Raw genomic sequence first — 25401 nt, forward strand, 5'->3', positions numbered from 1 at the left:
AGCGGTCACTATAGATTGCAGTGATCCCAGGAGTCAGGACGGCGGTCACTATAGATTGCAGTGATCCCAGGAGTCAGGACAGCGGTCACTATAGATTGCAGTGATCCCAGGAGTCAGGACGGCGCTCACTATAGATTGCAGTGATCCCAGGAGTCAGGACGGCGCTCACTATAGATTGCAGTGATCCCAGCAGTCAGGACGGCGCTCACTATAGATTGCAGTGATCCCAGCAGTCAGGACGGCGCTCACTATAGATTGCAGTGATCCCAGCAGTCAGGACGGCGCTCACTATAGATTGCAGTGATCCCAGCAGTCAGGACGGCGCTCACTATAGATTGCAGTGATCCCAGGAGTCAGGACGGCGGTCACTATAGATTGCAGTGATCCCAGCAGTCAGGACGGCGGTCACTATAGATTGCAGTGATCCCAGCAGTCAGGACGCCGGTCACTATAGATTGCAGTGATCCCAGCAGTCAGGACGGCGGTCACTATAGATTGCAGTGATCCCAGCAGTCAGGACGGCGCTCACTATAGATTGCAGTGATCCCAGCAGTCAGGACGGCGGTCACTATAGATTGCAGTGATCCCAGCAGTCAGGACGGCGCTCACTATAGATTGCAGTGATCCCAGCAGTCAGGACGGCGCTCACTATAGATTGCAGTGATCCCAGCAGTCAGGACGGCGGTCACTATAGATTGCAGTGATCCCAGCAGTCAGGACGGCGGTCACTATAGATTGCAGTGATCCCAGCAGTCAGGACGGCGGTCACTATAGATTGCAGTGATCCCAGCAGTCAGGACGGCGGTCACTATAGATTGCAGTGATCCCAGCAGTCAGGACGGCGGTCACTATAGATTGCAGTGATCCCAGCAGTCAGGACGGCGGTCACTATAGATTGCAGTGATCCCAGCAGTCAGGACGGCGGTCACTATAGATTGCAGTGATCCCAGCAGTCAGGACGGCGGTCACTATAGATTGCAGTAATCCCAGGAGTCAGTGCTAGTGAAGCACAGCTGAAAATTACTCACCTGAAATTCACGATCCTTTCCCCCAGGATAGCCAGGAGCACCCCAACGAGGGTTATGCTGAGCAGCCTCCCCATGGTGCTGTGCTGCCCCTGCACTGTAGAGGAGCAGACGAGGGTGGATCTGTGATCGCAGCAGCACAAGGACTGGGAGCTGTAAGTTGTGAAGTGCCTCCCTCTGCTTCCACACCCCCTAAGACGTCTGTATCTGCTGCTATCATCTCAAGGAGGTTCCAAAGAGCAGCAGAAGCTGCACCGCCCAGAACCAGTCCTGGTATTTGTGGTGGCCCCTACTTTACAGGCATTGCTATTAACCCTTAGGCTACCGGAGGTTTTTTTCGTTTCCTGATCACATAGCTGTATGAGGGCTTATTTTTTGTGGGACAGGTTGTACTTTCTAATTCCACCATTAATTATGGCATAAACTGTAGTGGGAAGTGGTAAAAAAAAATTCCAATTGGGGTGGAATTGGAAGAAAGAAACGCAATTCCTCCACCGTTTTACGGGTTTATTTCCCACACCGTTTTGTTAATGGCAAAACTGACCCATGCCCTTCATTCTATGGGTCAGTATGATTACAAGGATACCCCATACGTGTATGTTTTTTATGTCTAAATAGTGTAAAAATAAATGTAAACTTTGATTAAAAAAATAATAATTGAGCTGTAGTTTTTATTGATACCATTTTGGAGTGTGCGTGACTTTTTGATCACATTTTATTACATTTTTTTGGGACAGAGAACAATGAAAAAAAGGCAAATTGGCCATTTTGACCCTTTTTTCCATTACACCATTCGCCATATTGGAATTATTTTTTTTATATTTTAATAGTATGGGCATTTTTGCGTGATGATATCCATGATGTTTATAATGACTGTTATTTAGGTATTTATTTTTTAATTATACGGAAAGGGGGGTGATTTAAACTTTTTTTTTTTGTGATGATTTTGAAGCTCATGTATGAGCCTATAAATAATGTGTTTTTTATTTTGTGCTATCAGGGAGGGTGTGTGGTCTAACTGGGTCTGGACGTGGCTTAGCGGGGTCTGGCGGAGGGGTTTTTAAGTCTCAATGTCACCCTACCTGCCCCCTTAACAATGTCACCCACAGTGCTCATGTGCTGTTTTAAGTGACTAAAACTTTACTTTTATTTATTTGCTTTTAAAATTTTTGCATTTATTGACACTATACACACACAGTCAAGTTAAAACTACCAGTGGTGCGGGCCGCTCCGTCTTTTTGGACGTTATTATGCTGTTACTTCACAGCTAGTGTTTTTTACCACTATTCGTATTTGCTAATAACTATTTCCTCTTATCGCCTATAGTAGCTTTATATTCACTCCTGTTAGGGAGCTCCCTGACTACCACTGAATTAAGAACATACACACTCATACACCCTGCATCCCGACATGTTTCGCTGCACACCCAGCGTCTTCAGGGGATAGTGCAGGTATCTATTTAGGTCCAGTTGGACCATCAGTTAGCTTGCTAAAATAGTAAACGCTGACATGTCCTGTGAGGTCATTTAAAATATATATATATACACAGTGCTCTGCCCCTTTAAAGCTGACCTACAGCAGTGAAGAAAAATGGCTGGGTTGTTATGGAAACCTGGTGTAAAACTATGTGTATGTGGAGACTAAGGGCCTGCGAGCTTCTATTGGCTGATAAGGGTCATGTGACCAGGCTTCTATTGGCTAATACATTTTTTTGGGAATATCTCAGGGACGGTACGTGCTAGAGAGCTGAGACCCGGTCTAAAACCTTCCTGGACACCTGATGTACCTGTGTGCCAAATTTCGTCATTGTAAATGCGATGGGGTGGATTCCTTTAGTGGACATATACAGTACACTCCGCTTTATATATGAGATGTTTAATTAATCCTTCTATCTATCTATCTATCTAATCTATCTTCAGCCCCAGCTCCACAACATAATTATTAATACAGCCCTTATTATGTAAGGTCCAGAAACCTTTTACTAGTTTTTGATAAGTATTCACACCCCTCTTATGTGATACAACAGATGAAGGCGGAATGTTCCTTGAGTTCAGTTTCTTATGATCTCCACATGTGAATTCTTGTTCTGAAACTTGTTTGGCAGCGATAATGCAGTGTCCCGCTCAGTGATGGTCGTGGGCACTTCAAACTTCTGTAGAGGTCATATCAATGTATTTCTGTATATAGCTGTAATTCCTTATAACAGGCTGTTTTAGATGAGAGTGTCATTACATCTATTCGCCCCTAGGTGGTGCTGGCACCACATATATATATACATAGCTTAGGGTGTGTTAATGTAGGGTAGAACAAGAAGTACCGTATTTTTCGCTTTATAAGACGCACTTCCCCCCCCCCCCCAAAAAAAAAAGTGGGGGGAAATGGTTGTGCGTCTTATAAAGTGAATACTAGTGAGCGCTTCAATTATGGAAGCGCTCACTAGTATACATTAGGTGCCGGGAGAGGGGAGTGAAGCGCTGCGAGTGCTTCCTGTACTCGCCCTCCCTGGTCTTCCCTCTGCCTGCTGTTAGGGAGACCGCCCTGTGGATTGCTAATTACAAGGAAGAAGTCATTATATCCAGTACCTGGCTGTGTAGACAGATATAAGAAGGAATCTCTCCCACCGTTTGGCAAGCTACATTTGCCAAGCCTGTTACAAGGATTACAGCTGAGACAATATTTAGATTATTACTCTGGATATATAGATGAACCGTACTGACTAAAAGTTCCATTGCTTTGAGCCATTGACTCCTCATCCTTTCTACCACCTTCCTTTGCACCTAACGGTGCTGGCGTCACAAACGCCAGGGACCCTGCCTCCAAGGCACCTAAAAACCCATTCTACCAAGGGCACCTCAACCACCATCTGGCGGGAATCCCTGGACAACAGAGTGTGCCCCGAAGGAACTGGTGCTGTCCTTTCCTTCACTGCACACTGGCCCAGGGAGCGCTGCTAACCGTGAGTAAAACTACTACTACCCCCATCGGTCCACCGTAGCTCACGTGTTGCCCCTGCGGCCCGGTTGTTGCATCAAAAATTGGCGTCACGAACAGGATGAAAATTCTCTGCGCCTAGTGTAAATAGGACCTCAAATTATATGTGTCTTATGAGAGACTTTGAATGTGCTTTAACTCATTACAGACAGAAGAGAATACAAACGTCCATCCGTATTGCCCTGAAAAAGTGATTGTTTGGCTTGAAATTGCATGGGGATACTGTACAAGTCCCCTACTACAAAACCACATTGTCAAAAGTTTGAAAATCAAAGATTTTTGTGTCACTAAAACTGCTTGCTGTCATTGAATGGACTCTCAATTTGCACCAAAATGGCCGCCTGAGGACCTTCTTGTTATTTTTATTGCGCCATCACTGTGAAAACGCCCCGCTACCGGCGGGAAATAGTTAGTGACACTCCCTCAAGAGCGGGAAAACTGAGTTGCCGCCCCTTTAAAAGAGCGGGAAGATAATTATTACTGCGACACCATAGACTTTACATTATGCCTCTCGGTGCTTGTACCGCGGGAAATGGCGGTGCTGCCCCCCTAATGCAAGTGAACCTAGGGGGCGGGCCTGAACCATCTGATGGGAATCCCTGGACAACAGAGTGTGCCCCGAAGGAACTGGGGCTGTCCTTCCCTTCACGTCGGCCCAGGGAGCGTTACTAACCGTGAGTAAAACTACCACTACCCCCATCGGCCCCCAGTAGCTGACGTGTTGCCCCTGCAGCCCGGTCGCTGCAATAATAGCAGAGATTAGTCAGACAAAGCTCTTCTCGGTTTTCAGTATCTCATGTGAGAGGATCTTCTCGTATTCCAGCTATGCCTTCCTTAAAGGGGTATTCAGGAATTAATTTAAATGGGTATAAAATATTATTTTACTATAATTCAATTATAATTTTGGTTACAAAATGCTCCAGTTGTGAGATATTCCTTTTATTTCATTATAAGCGCACCCTGGTGTTCACTTTGCATAGTAATGTGTATGTCCATCTTCTCAGGTGGTCGCACATGCTCAATTCCATCCTTCTACTGCCACCAGCCCTATATACTGTTTCAAGCTGTGACTGTTACAAAGAGAGATTTGCAGTTAAATGGACACAACCCCTGAGCTGTGATAGGGAGAGAGCTGCAGCAGAAAGGACACAACCCCTGAGCTGTGATAGGGAGAGAGTTGCAGGGAAAAGGACACAACCCCTGAGCTGTGATAGGGAGAGAGCTGCAGGAAAAAGGGCACAACCCCCGAGCTGTGATAGGGAGAGAGCTGCAGGAAAAAGGACACAACCCCTGAGCTGTGATAGGGAGAGAGCTGCAGGAAATAGGACACAACCCCAGAGCTGTGATAGGGAGAGAGCTGCAGGAAAAAGGACACAACCCCTGAGCTGTGATAGAGAGCTACAGCAGAAAGGACACAACCCCTGAGCTGTGATAGGGAGAGAGCTGCAGGAAATAGGACACAACCTCTGAGCTGTGATAGAGAGAGAGCTACAGCAGAAAGGACACAACCCCTTAGCTGTGATAGGGAGAGAGCTGCAGGAAATAGGACACAACCCCTGAGCTGTGATAGAGAGAGAGCTACAGCAGAAAGGACACAATCCCTGAGCTGTGATAGGGAGAGAACTGCAGCAGAAAGGACACAACCCCTGAGCTGGGATAGGGAGAGAGCTGCAGCAGAAAGGACACAGTCCCTGAGCTGTAATAGGGAGAGAGCTGCAGCAGAAAAGACACACCTTCTGAGCTGTTATAGGGAGGGAGCTATAGGAGAAGGGTCGCCCCTCCTAAGTTGTGATAGGGAGAGAGCTGCTGCAGAAAGGACACTCCTACTGAGCTGTGATGGGGAGAGAGCTGCAGCAGAAAGGACACACACCCTGATCTGTGATATGGAGAGAGCTTCAACAGAAAGGACATGCCCCCTAAGATGTGATACAGAGAGCTGTAACAGAATTGCCCCCTTAACTGTGATAGGGGGAGAGCTTAGCGGAAAGGACACAACCCCTGAGCTGTGATAGGGAGAGAGCTTCAGGAAAAAGGACACAACCCCTGAGCTAAATAGATAAATTTAACTGAATGAAGAAATAGAAAAGTCACAATCACATTTTATTTCACAGCACATTTGTTCACAATATGATTTATTTTGGTTTCATTCAAGAAATTTTAAATCACATTTTTAGATAAAAAATACAAGATAGAAAAATCCAAAATAAACATCATCCATGATTTATATAAACCTGCTTAAAGTGATCAATAAAAAAAAGCATGAACCAATACTGGGGCAGAATGATCGGTCATGGTGATGACAGTGCCCCAGTGAGCTACTGTCGTGGATGGAAATTTTAAGGGGACGTCCACAACATTCATAACGAGACATTAGAACATCAGATATAATTGAAATTTACATGGCCCGACAACAGGATTCATAAATCTGCCCCATTAACCACCAGTGAGGCCACAATGATGTGAAAATCTACAAACACATAGACTGAAATGAGACTAGATTCATCCATGGACCTAAAACCTATAGACACATCGTGATGCATACAATTGTCATTTAACCCATTGGGATTCTATCCTGTTTAACACTGTGACAACTATATAATTTTTGCTTGCAGTACCCTATCTGACCACATGGTGTGCTATTACTAAGAACTTATTTATAGGCAGCATAAAGCATGATCTACATACATTCAGGCACATGTTGTACAATGCTCTATAGCACCAGCTAGTGGTAGAAAAATGTAATGCCCAATATATGCATTTCTCTGAGTTCTCCAAATTTTGACAGCCATTATATTACAAAGTAAAAGCACTGCATGTGTCTACACGATTTTAAGCCATGTATTATCATGATATCACCCTTTTAAGGGGAAGGCTGGGGAGTAAACGATGATGCCTTGTGTTAGAGGATGACAATTTGATTTAAAAAAACTGAGTTCATTAGGAGGAATAGAAAAACAGAACTATATTCTTCTAAAAACAGCGCCACTGTTGTCCACAGGTTGTTTGTGGTATTGCAGCTAAGCTCCATTCATATCAATGAAGCAGAGCTGCAATACCAGACACAACTCCTGGACAGATGTGGCGCTGTTTTTGGAATAAACTGCTACTTTTTATTAAAATCCTGTACAACCACACTATTACCTAATAACATTTAGTAACTGATGGGTGTCTGTAGACCACTGCGTACAATGAGTGTTCCTGGTAGCAGGTAGTAATAATCACAGGGAAAAGATGATTCCCAGTTACCAATGCATCAGGGAAGCAAAAGTGGCCAAAAACTTGACATATTCGTACTAATTACCCAAATTAAGTGCTATTTGAAAAAATCTAGTTCTTCAGCCTCCGTAGCTCAAGTTGTTTATTGAAACGGGCAGTACAAAACTTTGTGAAATACTGTGCCGACGAGAAGTTTCTTGCCATACAAGACGGCGATGGACGAGCCTTGTAAGACAGAGCCCTTGTTGGCATAAACGGTGGTCACTATGGGGTTGTCCGAGTGAATGTTCTGTATGCGGACAACCTGCAGAAGATGAAAAATGGTTAAAAAATGCAAAACATAGTAAAATAGGAGAGCAGCGATACCCTCTGTATCAAAGGGGCCACCTTATTTATGGTTTAAACCAGCGGTCTTCAGCTGTTTGGAAACTACTACTCCCAAGGGGCTTGGAAACCTTGGAGAACAACGGCTTGGAAACCACTGATTGAAAACATATCTCAGTAACGTCCTATAGACTGTAGGTTCTCTCGTCAAAGAGGAGGCGATGAAAGATAGTTCCCAGTTCCCAAGCAAAAGTGGCCAAAATCTTCACATATTCGTACCAATTACCCAAATTAAGTGCTATTTGACAAAACCGAGTTCTTCAGCGATGAGCTTTGTTCAGGCAGTAGAAGATGACTTATGCTGCCTGCAAACCCTTGGAAACCCTACAAAGACTGCCTCTCGCCCTGGAGGACCTGCCCTGGCCATCAATTTGATTGGACACTGAGTAATGCTTCATTATCCTTGTGGTGGACATGCAGGAAAATTAAACACTTAACTACCACTTTCCCCTACAGATTGCAGCTGACTGCTGGGAGCCCCTGCTGAGGAAGACCTTGTCATCAGCTTCTGGAAGACCCTTTTAAACGGGCAAGTTAATATTACAATCCCTCCATAGGCTGCTGTGGAGGGGTATTAGACGTAGGCGGCCATAACCTGCAGATTTTCAGTGTGATGTAAGATCTGCGCTCTGATCAGATGTCTCCCCTCTCACAACCTGCAGCTGCATCCCCCTCCTCAGTTTCTTCCGTTTACTGTTTTACACTAGATGGGTGACTGAGGAGGATTCGGAGCATTGTCTGATAATGGCAGAATTATAGATTCTTAATATTTAGATGTATGGAATAATTAGGCTCTTTACAATATCACACTTTCTGCACTGACCTCTGTCCCAGGAGGATCATCTTTGTTGTAGAAGAACACTTTATAGGCATTTGGGTGACCTCCTGTCCAGACATCTCCTGTAACTGGATCCACGAAGAGGTTGTCCGGGAGGGTCTCTAACTGCACCACCTGGTATAGAGATCACACGGACAATACACCATGGATTAGTCCTTTCCTACGTAATATGGGTTTACACCATATTAGAGGAACACTATGGGGGGAATTTATATACAAGGTGGAACTGTGGGGGACCTTATATATACTGAGGCTACTACGGGGGCATTATAGACACTGGGGGCATTATAGGGACATTATAGATACTGGGGGCACTGTAGGGGTTGGGATACTAAAAAAAATAAAAATAATAATAAACCAATTAAATTCATCCCTTTTTCATGGACAACAGATGCAAAACTGCCATTAAAAACGGACAAACGGACAGAAAACACTGATGCAGAATGGCCATGAAAAACTCACAGCAAGTCTGTTTTTAAGGGCCGTTTTTTGGAACTGTTTTGTGAATGTAGCCTTAGATCAGGGTCGTTGCTAGGTTAAAACATTCGGGGCCTGGGCCCCTGATGTTTTGTCCCAGGCCCCGAATGCCATGCCTGCCAGATAGATACAACTGTAAGTCCTCAGGACGGCAATACAATTGAATCTAATGCATTGCAAGAGCTGAAGGACCTGTGGTGACATCACAGGTCATGTGACCAGTAACAGGCAGTGGTTGAGAAGGACCTGCGATGATGTCACCATCATGTGACCAGTGCAGGAATGGATGGCAGTGAAGAGGAGAAGACCTGGGGGAAGAAGATGTGGTGAGGTCTGCTACATGAGGAGAGGTAAGCGAAGGGAGAGGCAGAGCAATGCTGGGAGTTATTTAACTGGGACTGTATGTTAGGGCTAAAGGGAGGGATGTTATTTACATGGGACTGTATGTTGGAGGGGACTGTGGGAGGGAGTGATGTTATTTACATGGGACTGTATGTTGGAGGGGACTGTGGGAGGGAGTGATGTTATTTACATGGGACTGAATGTTGAGGGGTGATGTTTACATGGGATTGCATGTTGGAGGCAGCTAGGGAGGGGGTGATATAATTTACATGGGACTGTATGTTGAAGGCGGCTGGGGAGGAGATGTTGTTGTTTACATGTGACTGTATTTTGGAGGGGACTGTAGATGGAGAGGGATGGTATTTACATGGGACTGTATATTGGAGGGGGCTAGAGAGATGATGTGATGTTATTTACATGGGATTGTATGGTGGAGGGAGGAATATAAATACTGTAGGGGTATTATAAATCCAGGGGACATTATAGGCATTCTTGTTACTACTGGGGGCTCTATAGGAGGGAGTTATAGATCTGCATAGACCCTAGAAACGCCCCTTCCTTAGATAATCGGATCGTAAAATCCATCTCCTCATTGGACGAACCCACGCTGTTCCAAACTCCAGATTTTGCTCCCCCCCCCCCTCCATATTCTACACAGATCCAATATATCTCCTCATGGAGGCTTTTTGATGGTCCAGAGAAGACCATTACCCTAAATCATTACTACCTCTCCATTGCCATTGAGGAATCTTTGGTTGATGCAAAATACTAAGTTAGACCAGCACCTTCAAGCAATATGTAATAAAGTACAGGTGCACACTACCCCGGCTGCAAAGCAGAAGCAAACACACACTGTATGCAGCAGCACACCGCTCTGTGCGAGAAGATACTGCAAACACTGGAAACAAGGATACAACTGAAAAGCATCACTGCTGTAGTTACTGTATATAATCATATAAGGCTACCACGGCTGCAACACAAAAGCAAACACTGTACAAACACTGTGTGTGCAGCGTCCAACTACATGTGTGTGGGCTCTGCTTAAAAGCAATTTTTACCCTAAAAATTGTATTATGCTATGTTATGTGACTTTGTACTAACTTATCTGCAAAATCCCTGTTACCAGGCCGATTAGGTGTAATTTATACATCCCACCACTAGATGGGGATAACACTTAGGTTCTATATACAGTACAGACCAAATGTTTGGACACACCTTCTCATTCAAAGAGTTTTCTTTATTTTCATGACTATGAAGGCATCAAAACTATGAATTAACACATGTGGAATTATATACATAACAAACAAGTGTGAAACAACTGAAAATATGTCATATTCTAGGTTCTTCAAAGTAGCCACCTTTTGCTTTGATTACTGCTTTGCACACTCTTGGCATTCTCTTGATGAGCTTCAAGAGGTAGTCCCCTGAAATGGTCTTCCAACAGTCTTGAAGGAGTTCCCAGAGATGCTTAGCACTTGTTGGCCCTTTTGCCTTCACTCTGCGGTCCAGCTCACCCCAAACCATCTCGATTGGGTTCAGGTCCGGTGACTGTGGATCCCAGGTCATCTGGCGCAGCACCCCATCACTCTCCTTCATGGTCAAATAGCCCTTACTTTAAAAGTTTTCCCAATTTTTCGGCTGACTGACTAACCTTAATTTCTTAAAGTAATGATGGCCACTCGTTTTTCTTTACTTAGCTGCTTTTTTCTTGCCATAATACAAATTCTAACAGTCTATTCAGTAGGACTATCAGCTGTGTATCCACCTGACTTCTCCTCAACGCAACTGATGGTCCCAACCCCATTTATAAGGCAAGAAATCCCACTTATTAAACCTGACAGGGCACACCTGTGAAGTGAAAACCATTTCAGGGGACTACCTCTTGAAGCTCATCAAGAGAATGCCAAGAGTGTGCAAAGCAGTAATCAAAGCAAAAGGTGGCTACTTTAAAGAACCTAGAATATGACATATTTTCAGTTGTTTCACACTTGTTTGTTATGTATAGAATTCCACATGTGTTAATTCATAGTTTTGATGCCTTCAGTGTGAATCTACAATTTTCATAGTCATGAAAATAAAGAAAACTCTTTGAATGAGAAAGTGTGTCCAAACTTTTGGTCTGTACTGTATACCTAGGTCAGGCCTAGTGAGACAGATTAGGAGGGGATTCAAATTTAAACAGAGATGAGAATGCAGAGTGAAGACTCCGCACCACAGATTAGTGAGTGGAGCCAACTTGGCCATGTGGTAGTACCAAGGTGTGAGGCGCAGAAGAGCGTTTTCCTTCTGTGGCCGGACTATATACTTGCATCCCTGACCAGTAGGAGAGAGTTTGCCTCCTTGGAATAGAAACAAACATCAGAAAGATTCATCGGTGATAAAAGCCATTATTTAGGGCCACAGACACCTTTGCGCATGGTGGAGGACTTATAGCTTCTGGCAGCCACACCATAATTCTGGGAAACAGATTAGCTACCTGTCCCAATATTCAGCTTGGAGGGAAAGGACAAGGTATAGGACTGAGCACATTAACAGGAATAAGGGACTCCATAACCACAGCCTGAATCAGGGCCTGAGAAAGCCTAGAAACAGTGGATTTGCAGATTAACTCTAATACCATCTAGAGACTGTATTCTGTACTGCTGCAGCCAAAGTCAACATCAGTAAAAGTTGTGAGTTGCATCTTACCACTGTCTACCTCATTATTACTACCTACGGTTGTACCACCATTAACGGTACTGGCGTCACAACAAAAACCATCAAGGGACTCAGCCGCAACAAGCACCCTAAGCACCCCTAACATCAAGGGCACCTCAACCGCCATCTTGGCTGATGCTTCCGTACCACAGAGCGTGCCCCGGAGGATTTCGTGCTGCCAGCCCAGGGAGGCTTTCTGCTAACCGTGAGTAAACTGATGAACTGTGTGTTATTATTTGGCCCCTCATCGGTCCACCGTGCACCTCACGTGTTGCCCCTGCGCTACTGGCTGGCTGCATGTGCACAAAGAGCTTCTAATTTTTATATAGTAAATATTGCAGTGATGCAATTCAGATTTATCCATGTTTCCAGTGCTTGCAGTGTCTTTGTGCATGGAGCAGTGTGCTGCTGCATACAGTGTTTGTTTGCTTCTGCATTGCAGCCATAGTAGCATGCACCTGTACTTTACATCATATAGTTTGGAGGTGCTGGTCTAATTTTGTTTTTTGCATTGTACATTTTGGAGATTGGCTGCCTCCATTTGGACCGTCCACTCTGGCCCAGCTGCCCAGGGCTTCTAATCAGAGTACACTACAGCTGGATCCTACATTGCCCTGAAATTTTGTAGGCTTGGGCCTCCCTCACAAGACCGTATGGCTTTTTCAGTATTTTGTGGTCCGCAAAAAAACGGATCCGCAAAAAATATGGATGACATCCATGTGCATTCCGTTTTTTTGCGGAACGGAACATCTGTCCCTTAATAGAACAGTACTATCCTTGTCCGTAATGCGGACAATAATAGGACATGTTCTATCTTTGAACGGAAATACGGAAACGGGAGGCATATGGAATACCTTCCGTTTTTTTTTGCGGATCCATTAATATGAATGGTTCCGTATACGGAATGCAAACGAAAAAAAACGTTTGTGTGCAGCAGGCCTTAGGCAAATTGCGGGCCGAATTGCACGAACACCAACCGTGGGGCAGCCGCAGCGGCTCGCGGACCCACTTCCTTTAATGGGTCCGCGATCCTCCCGTTCCGCAAAAAGATAGGACATGTTCTATCTTTTTGCGGAACGGAATTACGGGACGAAACCCCATGGAAGCACTCTGTAGTGCTTCCGTAGGGTTCTGTTCTGTGCTTCCGTTCCGCACCATTCCGCATCTCTGGATTTGTGGACCCATTGAAGTGAATGGGTCGGCATCCGTGATGCGGAATGCCCACGAAACGGCACCCGTGTATTGCGGACCGCATATATATATATACGGCAACAGGACACCTACGGTCGTGTGCAGGAGGCCTTAGGCTCAGGAAAGGCAAGTCTGTTAGTGTAGGTCCCAACTGTTGGAAGCCACCTGGAGGCTGGTAAATGGGTCCCACACATTTTTGATCAAAATGTGCACAAAGATCTTGTGAGTTTCCTATAGTCAGTAGAGCAGTGATGCAGTTCTAAATTACGTATCTATGTTTCCAGTGTTGGCACGTGTCTTTGAGCATGTGAGTGGGGAATCTTTGGTTGGGTGGACCCATCAGAATACAGTTGCACTAGGGGGAGAAGAACTCTACATTATGTGGCGGCCATGGTCTTAAAGGCCATTTTGCAATTTTGGATGCAGCCCCAACCTCTTCCCAAGACATTATTCTTGGAGACTCTAACTCCAACTGGAAGACCCAGTACAATGTTTCTATTAGGTTTGAGAAAGCTTTATTCAAATATTGCCACATAGAATACAAGATAAGACAACACCTCAGCCCGACCACATGGTATTTGGAGAGAGAATGGACAGGAGACCGCCCTGTGTAGGTGTGTAAGTTCTTGATTAGTGTCGTTCTTTCCTGGGGTTGGTGATGGGGCCTGTTGGCACTATGTCTTAGGGTTCCGATATAACTTGAACCTTAAAGTTGACCAGACACATTAGACACATATTCGCCAAACCCAACAATTTCAACAGGATAGGACAACTTATGTGTGTGGAGGCCTCCTGACTTTAGTTTCCACCAATGTTGGAGAAGATAAGGATTAGGCAGGTTGGGTTTCATCTGCCCGGTCCTTCTGAACTTGGGGAGATAATTCAAGAACAAAGGTGTCTGACAGCAATTTACTCCCTTCTTGGGGAGGGTCAAGAGAGAAAGATTTCAGCCGAGTGTTTGGCCGACTGCTATCTAATGTGTATGGATGGTCTTAGAAGGGAGAAGATGGGTTCATGGTGACATGACTGGTTTGGTGCCTACATAGATACAAGTGGTCAGCTTTGAGGTTGGCATCTCCAGAACATCTGCAGATGGTGGAATTAGAAATAAGACCTTCATGCACTTATACTCCATATTACCTTTACTGGAGACAGAGACCAGTTGTCATGTTTCTCTAACACGTTCACTGTGTGACCAGTCAGATCAGCGACATAGATGAACCTACAAGAAGACAAATATTGCTTTCAGGTATCTGCTGGCATCACATACCTGCCGCCTCCCCTGTAAATGAACTCACATTTGGTATTGCGCATTGGTCCTACTGTAATTAATAGACCGTGCACACAATACTCGCCTGGTATTGTACTGCAAACCACCCAGTGAGCGCATCTCAAAGCTGGCGTCAGATATAACATTAGTACGTCCGGTGACAGGGAACCCATGCAGTTTGTTTTACCACAGTAACTTCATAGCAAGCGCTCCTGACTACACAGCCAGATTGGCTACGTAGTCTGGACCTCCCCCCTGTAACAGCAGCCTGGCTGCATACCCTGGAGAATCTACAGTCAGGTCCATAAATATTGGGACATCGACACAATTCTAACATTTTTGGCTCTATACACCACCACAATGGATTTGAAATAAAACAAACAATATGTGCTTTAACCTCCTCAGGACCGCCGTACGCAGGATTGCGTCCTGGCGGCGGCCCTGCTCTTCTGGGTGGACGCATATACGCGTCCTCTCGCGATAGCCGAGATTTCCTGTGAACGCGCGCACACAGGCGCGCGCGCTCACAGGAACGGAAGGTAAGCGAGTGGATCTCCAGCCTGCCAGCGGCGATCGTTCGCTGGCAGGCTGGAGATGTGATTTTTTTAACCCCTAACAGGTATATTAGACGCTGTTTTGATAACAGCGTCTAATATACCTGCTACCTGGTCCTCTGGTGGTCCCTTTTGTTTGGATCGACCACCAGAGGACACAGGCAGCTCAGTAAAGTAGCACCAAACACCACTACACTACACCACACCCCCCCTGTCACTTATTAACCCCTTATCAACCACTGATCACCCCTGATCATCCCTGATCACCCCATATAGACTCCCTGATCACCCCCCTGTCATTGATCACCCCCTGTCATTGATCACCCCCCTGTCAGGCTGCATTCAGAGGTCTGTATGATTTTTACGGATCCACTGATAGATGGATCGGATCCGCAAAACACGTACGGACGTCTGAATGGAGCCTTACAGTGGGGTGATCAATGACGGGGGTGATCACCCCATATAGACTCCCTGATCACCCCCCTGTCATTGATCACCCCCCTGTCATTGATCACTCCCCTGTAAGGCTCCATTCAGACATCCGTATGTTTTTTACGGATCCACGGATACATGGATCGGATCCGCAAAACACATACAGACGTTTGAATGGAGCCTTACAGGGGGGTGATCACCCCATATAGACTCCCTGATCACCCCCCTGTCATTGATCACCCCCCTGTCATTGATCACCCCCCTGTCATTGATCACCCCCCTGTAAGGCTGCATTCAGATGTCCGTATGATTTTTACGGATCCACTGATACATGGATCGGATCCGCAAAACACATACGGACATCTGAATGGAGCCTTATAGGGGGGTGATCAATGACAGGGGGGTGATCACCCCATATAGACTCCCTGATCACCCCCCTGTCATTTTTCACCCCCCTGTCATTGATCACCCCCCTGTCATTGATCACCCCCCTGTAAGGCTGCATTCAGATGTCCGTATGATTTTTACGGATCCACTGATACATGGATCGGATCCGCAAAACACATACGGACATCTGAATGGAGCCTTACAGGGGGGTGATCACCCCATATAGACTCCCTGATCACCCCCCTGTCATTGATCACCCCCCTGTCATTGATCACCCCCCTGTCATTGATCACCCCCCTGTAAGGCTCCATTCAGACATTTTTTTGGCCCAAGTTAGCGGAAATTATTATTTTTTTTTCTTACAAAGTCTCATATTCCACTAACTTGTGTCAAAAAATAAAATCTCACATGAACTCACCATATCCCTCACGGAATCCAAATGCGTAAAAATTTTTAGACATTTATATTCCAGACTTCTTCTCACGCTTTAGGGCCCCTAGAATGCCAAGGCAGTATAAATACCCCACATGTGACCCCATTTCGGAAAGAAGACACCCCAAGGCATTCCGTGAGGGGCATATTGAGTCCATGAAAGATTGAAATTTTTGTCCCAAGTTAGCGGAAAGGGAGACTTTGTGAGAAAAAATAAAAAAAATATCAATTTCCGCTAACTTGTGCCAAAAATTTTTTTTTTTTATGAACTCGCCATGCCCCTCATTGAATACCTTGGGGTGTCTTCTTTCCAAAATGGGGTCACATGTGGGGTATTTATACTGCCCTGGCATTCTAGGGGCCCTAAAGCATGAGAAGAAGTCTGGGATCCAAATGTCTAAAAATGCCCTCATAAATGGAATGTGGGCCCCTTTGCGCATCTAGGCTGCAAAAAAGTGTCACACATCTGGTATCGCCGTACTCAGGAGAAGTTGGGCAATGTGTTTTGGGGTGTCATTTTACATATACCCATGCTGGGTGAGATAAATATCTTGGTCAAATGCCAACTTTGTATAAAAAATGGGAAAAGTTGTCTTTTGCCGAGATATTTCTCTCACCCAGCATGAGTATATGTAAAAAGACACCCCACATTCCAAAGAGCACCTTTCGGATTTCACAGGTCATTTACCTACTTACCACACATTAGGGCCCCTAGAATGCCAGCGCAGTATAACTACCCCACAAGTGACCCCATTTTGGAAAGAAGACACCCCAAGGTATTCCGTGAGGGGCATGGCGAGTTCCTAGAATTTTATATTTTTTGTCACGTTAGCAGAAAATGATGATTTTTTTTTTTTCCTTACAAAGTCTCATATTCCACTAACTTGTGACAAAAAATAAAAACTTCCATGAACTCACTATGCCCATCACGAAATACCTTGGGGTGTCTTCTTTCCAAAATGGGGTCACTTGTGGGGTAGTTATACTGCCCTGGCATTTTAGGGGCCGAATGCGTGAGAAGTGGTTTGAAATCAAAATCTGTAAAAAATGGCCGGTGAAATCCGAAAGGTGCTCTTTGGAATGTGGGCCCCTTTGCCCACCTAGGCTGCAAAAAAGTGTCACACATCTGGTATCCCCGTACTCAGGAGAAGTTGGGCAATGTGTCTTTTTACATATACCCATGCTGGGTGAGAGAAATATTTTGGCAAAAGACAACTTTTCCCATTTTTTTTATACAAAGTTGGCATTTGACCGAGATATTTATCTCACCCAGCATGGGTATATGTAAAATGACACCCCAAAACACATTGCCCAACTTCTCCTGAGTACGGGGATACCACATGTGTGACACTTTTTTGCAGCCTAGGTGGGCAAAGGGGCCCACATTCCAAAGAGCACCTTTCGGATTTCACCGGCCATTTTTTACAGATTTTGATTTCAAACTACTTACCACACATTAGGGCCTCTAGAATCCCAGGGCAGTATAACTACCCCACAAGTGACCCCATTTTGGAAAGAAGACACCCCAAGGTATTCGCTGATGGGCATAGTGAGTTCATAGAAGTTTTTATTTTTTGTCACAAGTTAGTGGAATATGAGACTTTGTAAGAAAAAAAAAAACAAAAAAAAAAACATTATTTTCCGCTAACTTGTGACAAAAAATAAAAATTCTAGGAACTCGCCATGCCCCTCACGGAATACCTTGGGGTGTCTTCTTTCCAAAATGGGGTCACTTGTGGGGTAGTTATACTGCCCTGGCATTCTAGGGGCCCAAATGTGTGGTAAGTAGTTTGAAATCAAAATCTGTAAAAAATGGCCGGTGAAATCCGAAAGGTGCTCTTTGGAATGTGGGCCCCTTTGCCCACCTAGGCTGCAAAAAAGTGTCACACATGTGGTATCACCGTACTCAGGAGAAGTTGGGCAATGTGTTTTGGGGTGTCATTTTACATATACCCATGCTGGGTGAGATAAATATCTTGGTCAAATGCCAACTTTGTATAAAAAAATGGGAAAAGTTGTCTTTTGCCAAGATATTTCTCTCACCCAGCATGGGTATATGTAAAATGACACCCCAAAACACATTGCCCAACTTCTCCTGAGTACGGAGATACCACATGTTTGACACTTTTTTGCAGCCTAGGTGGGCAAAGGGGCCCACATTCCAAAGAGCACCTTTCGGATTTCACCGGCCATTTTTTACAGATTTTGATTTCAAACTACTTACCACACATTAGGGCCCCTAGAATGCCAGGGCAGTATAACTACCCCACAAGTGACCCCATTTTGGAAAGAAGACACCCCAAGATATTCGCTGATGGGCATAGTGAGTTCATAGAAGTTTTTATTTTTTGTCACAAGTTAGTGGAATATGAGACTTTGTAAGGAAAAAAAATAAATAAATAAATCATCATTTTCCGCTAACTTGTGACAAAAAATAAAAAGTTCTATGAACTCACTATGCCCATCAGCGAATACCTTAGGGTGTCTACTTTCCGAAATGGGGTCATTTGTGGGGTGTTTGTACTGTCTGGGCATTGTAGAACCTCAGGAAACATGACAGGTGCTCAGAAAGTCAGAGCTGCTTCAAAAAGCGGAAATCCACATTTTTGTACTATAGTTTGTAAACGCTATAACTTTTACCCAAACCATTTTTTTTTACCCAAACATTTTTTTTTTTATCAAAGACATGTATAACAATAAATTTAGAGAAAAATTTATATATGGATGTCGTTTTTTTTTGCAAAATTTTACAACTGAAAGTGAAAAATGTCATTTTTTTGCCCAAAAAATCGTTAAATTTCGATTAATAACAAAAAAGGTAAAAATGTCAGCAGCAATGAAATACCACCAAATGAAAGCTCTATTAGTGAGAAGAAAAGGAGGTAAAATTCATTTGGGTGGTAAGTTGCATGACCGAGCAATAAACGGTTAAAGTAGTGTAGGTCAGAAGTGTAAAAAGTGGCCTGGTCATTAAGGGTGTTTAAGCTAAGGGGGCTGAGGTGGTTAACTGCAGACTGTCAGCTTTAATTTGAGGGTATTTACATCCAAATCAGGTGAACGGTGCAGGATTTACAACAGTTTGCATATGTGCCTCCCACTTGTTAAGGGACCAAAAGTAATGGGACAATTGGCTTCTCCGTTGTTCCGTGGCCAGGTGTGTGTTATTCCCTCATTATCCCAATTACAATGAGCAGATAAAAGGTCCAGAGGTAATTTCCAGTCTGCTATTTGTATTTGGAATCTGTTGCTGTCAACTCTCAAGATGAGATCCAAAGAGCTGTCACTATCAGTGAAGCAAGCCATCATTAGGCTGAAAAAACACAACAAACCCATCAGAGAGATAGCAAAAACATTAGGCCTGGCCAAAACAACTGTTTGGAACATTCTTATAAAGAAGGAACGCACCGGTGAGCTCAGCAACACCAAAAGACCCGGAAGACCACGGAAAACAACTGTGGTGGATGACCGAAGAATTCTTTCCCTGGTGAAGAAAACACCCTTCACAACAGTTGGCCAGATCAAGAACACTCTCCAGGAGGTAGGGTTATGTGTGTAAAAGTCAACAATCAAGAGAAGACTTCACCAGAGTGAATACAGAGGGTTCACCACAAGATGTAAACCATTGGTGAGCCTCAAAAACAGGAAGGCCAGATTAGAGTTTGCCAAACGACATCTAAAAAAGCCTTCACAGTTCTGGAACAACATCCTATGGACATATGAGACCAAGATCAACTTGTACCAGAGTGATGGGAAGAGAAGAGTATGGAGAAGGAAAGGAACTGCTCATGATCCTAAGCATACCACCTCATCAGTGAAGCATGGTGGTGGCAGTGTCATGGCGTGGGCATGTATGGCTGCCAATGGAACTGGTTCTCTTGTATTTATTGATCATATGACTGCTGACAAAGTGTCTCGGGCAATATTATCTGCTCATATTCAGCCAAATGCTTCAGAACTCATTGGACGGCGCTTCACAGTGCAGATGGACAATGCCCCAAAGCATACTGCAAAAGCAACCAGAGTTTTTTCAGGGAAAGAAGTGGAATGTTATGCAATGGCCGAGTCAATCACCTGACCTGAATCCGATTGAGCATGCATTTCACTTGCTGAAGACAAAACTGAAGGGAAAATGCCCCAAGAACAAGCAGGAACTGAAGACAGTTGCAGTAGAGGCCTGGCAGAGCATCACCAGGGATGAAACCCAGCGTCTGGTGATGTCTATGCGTTCCAGACTTCAGGCTGTAATTGACTGCAAAGGATTTGCAACCAAGTATTAAAAAGTGAAAGTTTGGTTTATGATTATTATTCTGTCCCATTACTTTTGGTCCCTTAACAAGTGGGAGGCACATATGCAAACTGCTGTAATTCCTGCACCGTTCACCTGATTTGGATGTAAATCCCCTCATATTAAAGCTGACAGTCTGCAGGTAAAGCACATCTTGTTCGTTTCATTTCAAATCCATTGTGGTGGTGTATAGAGCCAAAAATGTTACAATTGTGTCGATGCCCCAATATTTATGGACCTGACTGTATATATTTATATATAAAGAAGGACGTATATATGTATGTATGTTCTGCGATCACTAAAAAACGCAACCATCGATTTCAACAAAACTTGGTATACACATCCCTTGCTACCTGGAAAGAAATCTCGTGGGGGTCTCAGCTCTCTAGGACGTACCGTTCCAGATATATTCCCAAATTAGCAAATACAAGCCTGCAAGTCTTTCTCTCCATATCCCAACTGCCATACACACGGTCACATGTCCCTTATCAGCCAATAGAAGCTCGCAGGCCCTTAGTCCTTGTTCACACATCAGTTATTTGATCAGTTATTTCCATCAGTTTTTGTGAGCCAAAACCAGGAGTGGAGGCTACTCAGAGATAAGGTATAATGAAAAGATCTGCATCTGTTCTGTGTTTCTGACCCGCACCTGGTGTTGGCTCACAATAACTAATGGAAATAACTGATCAAAAAACTGATGTGTGAACAAGGCCTTAGTCTCCACATACACACAGTTTTACTCCAGGTTTCCATAACAACCCTGTCATTTTTCTTCACTGCTGTAGGTCAGCTTTAGGCTAGGGCTGCACGACGACATGTGTCGCGCAACAATAAGTCTCACGACACATAGGGCACAACTACACTGCGACATTGATGATAGTCTACAGTATAGTTACACTGCGACATGCTGTGACTGTGACGCGACAGTCACAGAAAAATCCTTCGTGTCGCAGTGCGACACCATGGCCTATCGTTGTGTAGCCCTAGCCTAAAAGGGGCAGGGGGCGCTGTGGAGGTCACTGTTAAAGGGACAGGGGCCAGTATTAAAGGGGCAGCTGATTTGGAGCTCACTGTTAAAGGGGCGGGCACTGTGGAGGTCACTGTTAAGGGGGCAGGGGCCACTATTAAAAGGGCAGCTGCTATGGAGCTCACTGTTAAAGGGGCGTTCACTGTGGATGTTACTGTGAGGGGGCAGGCCGCTGTGGAGGTCACTGTTAAAGGGGCGGGCACTGCAGAGGTCACTGTTAAGGGGGCAGGGGCCACTATTAAAAGGGCAGCTGCTATGGAGCTCACTGTTAAAGGGGCGTTCACTGTGGATGTTACTGTGAGGGGGCAGGCCGCTGTGGTGGTCACTGTTAAAGGGGCGGGAACTGCGGAGGTCACTGTTAAGGGTGCGGACCCCTGAAGAGGGGATGGGCTGCTGTGGAGATCCCATTTTAAGGAGGCGGGGCACTGTGGGGGGGGGGTCAGTGTTAAGGGTTGGGGGGCTGTGGAGTTAATTGTTAAGGGGGCGGAGTGCTGTAGCGGTCACTGTTATGGGGGATACTGTCTATGTTTTAACGACACACACAAACATTAAATTAAATAGATGAAATATACCCGTGCGAAGCCGGGTCCTTCTGCTAGTCCCCTATATAAAAGTACACATCCAGACTGCTATTATAGGGGGCGCTTCAGACTACACAGGGGGCGCTCCAGACTACACAACCAGACTGCTGTTATAGGGGGAGCTCCAGACTACACATCCAGACTGCTGTTATAGGGGGCGTAACAGACTACACATCCAGACTGCTGTTATAGGGGGCCCTCCAGACTACACATCCAGACTGCTGTTATAGGGGGCGCTCCAGACTACACATCCAGACTGCTGTTATAGGAGGAGGTCCAGACTACACATCCAGACTGCTGTTATAGGGGGCGCTCCAGACTACACATCCAGACTGCTGTTATAGGGGGCGCTCCAGACTACACATCCAGACTGCTGTTATAGGGGGCGCTCCAGACTACACATCCAGACTGCTGTTATAGGGGGCGCTCCAGACTACACATCCAGACTGCTGTTATAGGAGGAGGTCCAGACTACACATCCAGACTGCTGTTATAGGGGGCGCTCCAGACTACACATCCAGACTGCTGCTATAGGGGGCGCTCCAGACTACACATCCAGACTGCTGTTATAGGGGGCGCTCCAGACTACACATCCAGACTGCTGTTGTAGGGGGCGCTCCAGACTACACATCCAGACTGCTGTTATAGGGGGCGCTCCAGACTACACATCCAGACTGCTGTTATAGGGGGCGCTCCAGACTACACATCCAGACTGCTGTTATAGGGGGCGCTCCAGACTACACATCCAGACTGCTGTTATAGGGGGCGCTCCAGACTACACATCCAGACTGCTGTTATACAGGGAGTGCAGAATTATTAGGCAAATGAGTACTACCAAAAGCCTACTACCAATTAAGCATATTAGGTGATGTGCATCTCTGTAATGAGAAGGGGTGTGGTCTAATGACATCAACACCCTATATTAGGTGTGCATAATTATTAGGCAACTTCCTTTCCTTTGGCAAAATGGGTCAAAAGAAGGACTTGACAGGCTCAGAAAAGTCAAAAATAGTGAGATATCTTGCAGAGGGATGCAGCACTCTTAAAATTGCAAAGCTTCTGAAGCGTGATCATCGAACAATCAAGCGTTTCATTCAAAATAGTCAACAGGGTCGCAAGAAGCGTGTGGAAAAACCAAGGCGCAAAATAACTGCCCATGAACTGAGAAAAGTCAAGCGTGCAGGTGCCAAGATGCCACTTGCCACCAGTTTGGCCATATTTCAGAACTGCAACATCACTGGAGTGCCCAAAAGCACAAGGTGTGCAATACTCAGAGACATGGCCAAGGTAAGAAAGGCTGAAAGACGACCACCACTGAACAAGACACACAAGCTGAAACGTCAAGACTGGGCCAAGAAATATCTCAAGACTGATTTTTCTAAGGTTTTATGGACTGATGAAATGAGAGTGAGTCTTGATGGGCCAGATGGATGGGCCCGTGCCTGGATTGGTAAAGGGCAGAGAGCTCCAGTCCGACTCAGACGCCAGCAAGGTGGAGGTGGAGTACTGGTTTGGGCTAGTATCATCAAAGATGAGCATGTGGGGCCTTTTCGGGTTGAGGATGGAGTCAAGCTCAACTCCCAGTCCTACTGCCAGTTTCTGGAAGACACCTTCTTCAAGCAGTGGTACAGGAAGAAGTCTGCATCCTTCAAGAAAAACATGATTTTCATGCAGGACAATGCTCCATCACACGCGTCCAAGTACTCGACAGCGCGGCTGGCAAGAAAGGGTATAAAAGAAGAAAATCTAATGACATGGCCTCCTTGTTCACCTGATCTGAACCCCATTGAGAACCTGTGGTCCATCATCAAATGTGAGATTTACAAGGAGGGAAAACAGTACACCTGTCTGAACAGTGTCTGGGAGGCTGTGGTTGCTGCTGCACGCAATGTTGATGGTGAACAGATCAAAACACTGACAGAATCCATGGATGGCAGGCTTTTGAGTGTCCTTGCAAAGAAAGGTGGCTATATTGGTCACTGATTTGTTTTTGTTTTGTTTTTGAATGTCAGAAATGTATATTTGTGAATGTTGAGATGTTATATTGGTTTCACTGGTAAAAATAAATAATTGAAATGGGTATATATTTGTTTTTTGTTAAGTTGCCTAATAATTATGCACAGTAATAGTCACCTGCACACACAGATATCCCCCTAAAATAGCTAAAACTAAAAACAAACTAAAAACTACTTCCAAAAATATTCAGCTTTGATATTAATGAGTTTTTTGGGTTCATTGAGAACATGGTTGTTGTTCAATAATAAAATTAATCCTCAAAAATACAACTTGCCTAATAATTCTGCACTCCCTGTAGGGGCGCTCCAGACTATACATCTAGACTGCTGTTATAGGGGGCGCTCCAGACTGCACATCCAGACTGCGGGGGCGCTCCAGACTACACATCCAGACTACACATCCAGACTACACATCCAGACTGCTGTTATAGGGGGCGCTCCAGACTATACATCCAGACTGCTGTTATAGGGGGCGCTCCAGACTGCACATCCAGACTGCGGGGGCGCTCCAGACTACACATCCAGACTGCTGTTATAGGGGGCGCTCCAGACTACACATCCAGACTGCTGTTATAGGGGGCGCTCCAGACTACACATCCAGACTGCTGTTATAGGGGGCGCTCCAGACTACACATCCAGACTGCTGTTATAGGGGGCGCTCCAGACTACACATCCAGACTGCTGTTATAGGGGGCGCTCCAGACTACACATCCAGACTGCTGTTATATGGGTCGCTCCAGACTACACATCCAGACTGCTGTTATAGGGGGCGCTCCAGACTACACATCCAGACTGCTGTTATAGGGGGCGCTCCAGACTACACATCCAGACTGCTGTTATAGGGGGCGCTCCAGACTACACATCCAGACTGCTGTTATAGGGGGCGCTCCAGACTACACATCCAGACTGCTGTTATAGGGGGCGCTCCAGACTACACATCCAGACTGCTGTTGTAGGGGGCGCTCCAGACTACACATCCAGACTGCTGTTATAGGGGGCGCTCCAGACTACACATCCAGACTGCTGTTATAGGGGGCGCTCCAGACTACACATCCAGACTGCTGTTATAGGGGGCGCTCCAGACTACACATCCAGACTGCTGTTATAGGGGGCGCTCCAGACTACACATCCAGACTGCTGTTATAGGGGGCGCTCCAGACTACACATCCAGACTGCTGTTATAGGGGGCGCTCCAGACTACACATCCAGACTGCTGTTGTAGGGGGCGCTCCAGACTACACATCCACACTGCTGTTG

The 25401-nt window shown here is 45.4% G+C and overlaps 2 protein-coding genes across 2 annotated transcripts in view; both read right to left on the reverse strand.

Annotated features, from left to right (window-relative positions):
- LOC121000644 (serum paraoxonase/arylesterase 2-like) overlaps positions 1 to 1181 on the reverse strand; it is a 44136-nt gene extending 42955 nt beyond the window's left edge. Inside the window, exon 1 of the mRNA XM_040431214.1 lies at positions 1029 to 1181. Within this exon, the coding sequence (XP_040287148.1) occupies positions 1029 to 1102 (74 nt within the window). The 5' untranslated portion in view covers positions 1103 to 1181. The remainder of the gene's footprint in view (positions 1 to 1028) is intronic.
- Positions 1182 to 7129: 5948 nt separating this feature from the next.
- LOC121000645 (serum paraoxonase/arylesterase 2-like) overlaps positions 7130 to 25401 on the reverse strand; it is a 42569-nt gene continuing 24297 nt past the window's right edge. Inside the window, exons 7-9 of the mRNA XM_040431215.1 lie at positions 14302 to 14383; positions 8440 to 8568; positions 7130 to 7536 (exon numbers count right to left, since the gene is read on the reverse strand). Coding sequence (XP_040287149.1) covers positions 7375 to 7536; positions 8440 to 8568; positions 14302 to 14383 — 373 coding nt within the window. The 3' untranslated portion in view covers positions 7130 to 7374. The remainder of the gene's footprint in view (positions 7537 to 8439; positions 8569 to 14301; positions 14384 to 25401) is intronic.

This window comes from Bufo bufo, chromosome 5, assembly GCF_905171765.1.
Source record: "Bufo bufo chromosome 5, aBufBuf1.1, whole genome shotgun sequence".
Taxonomy (NCBI): domain Eukaryota; kingdom Metazoa; phylum Chordata; class Amphibia; order Anura; family Bufonidae; genus Bufo; species Bufo bufo.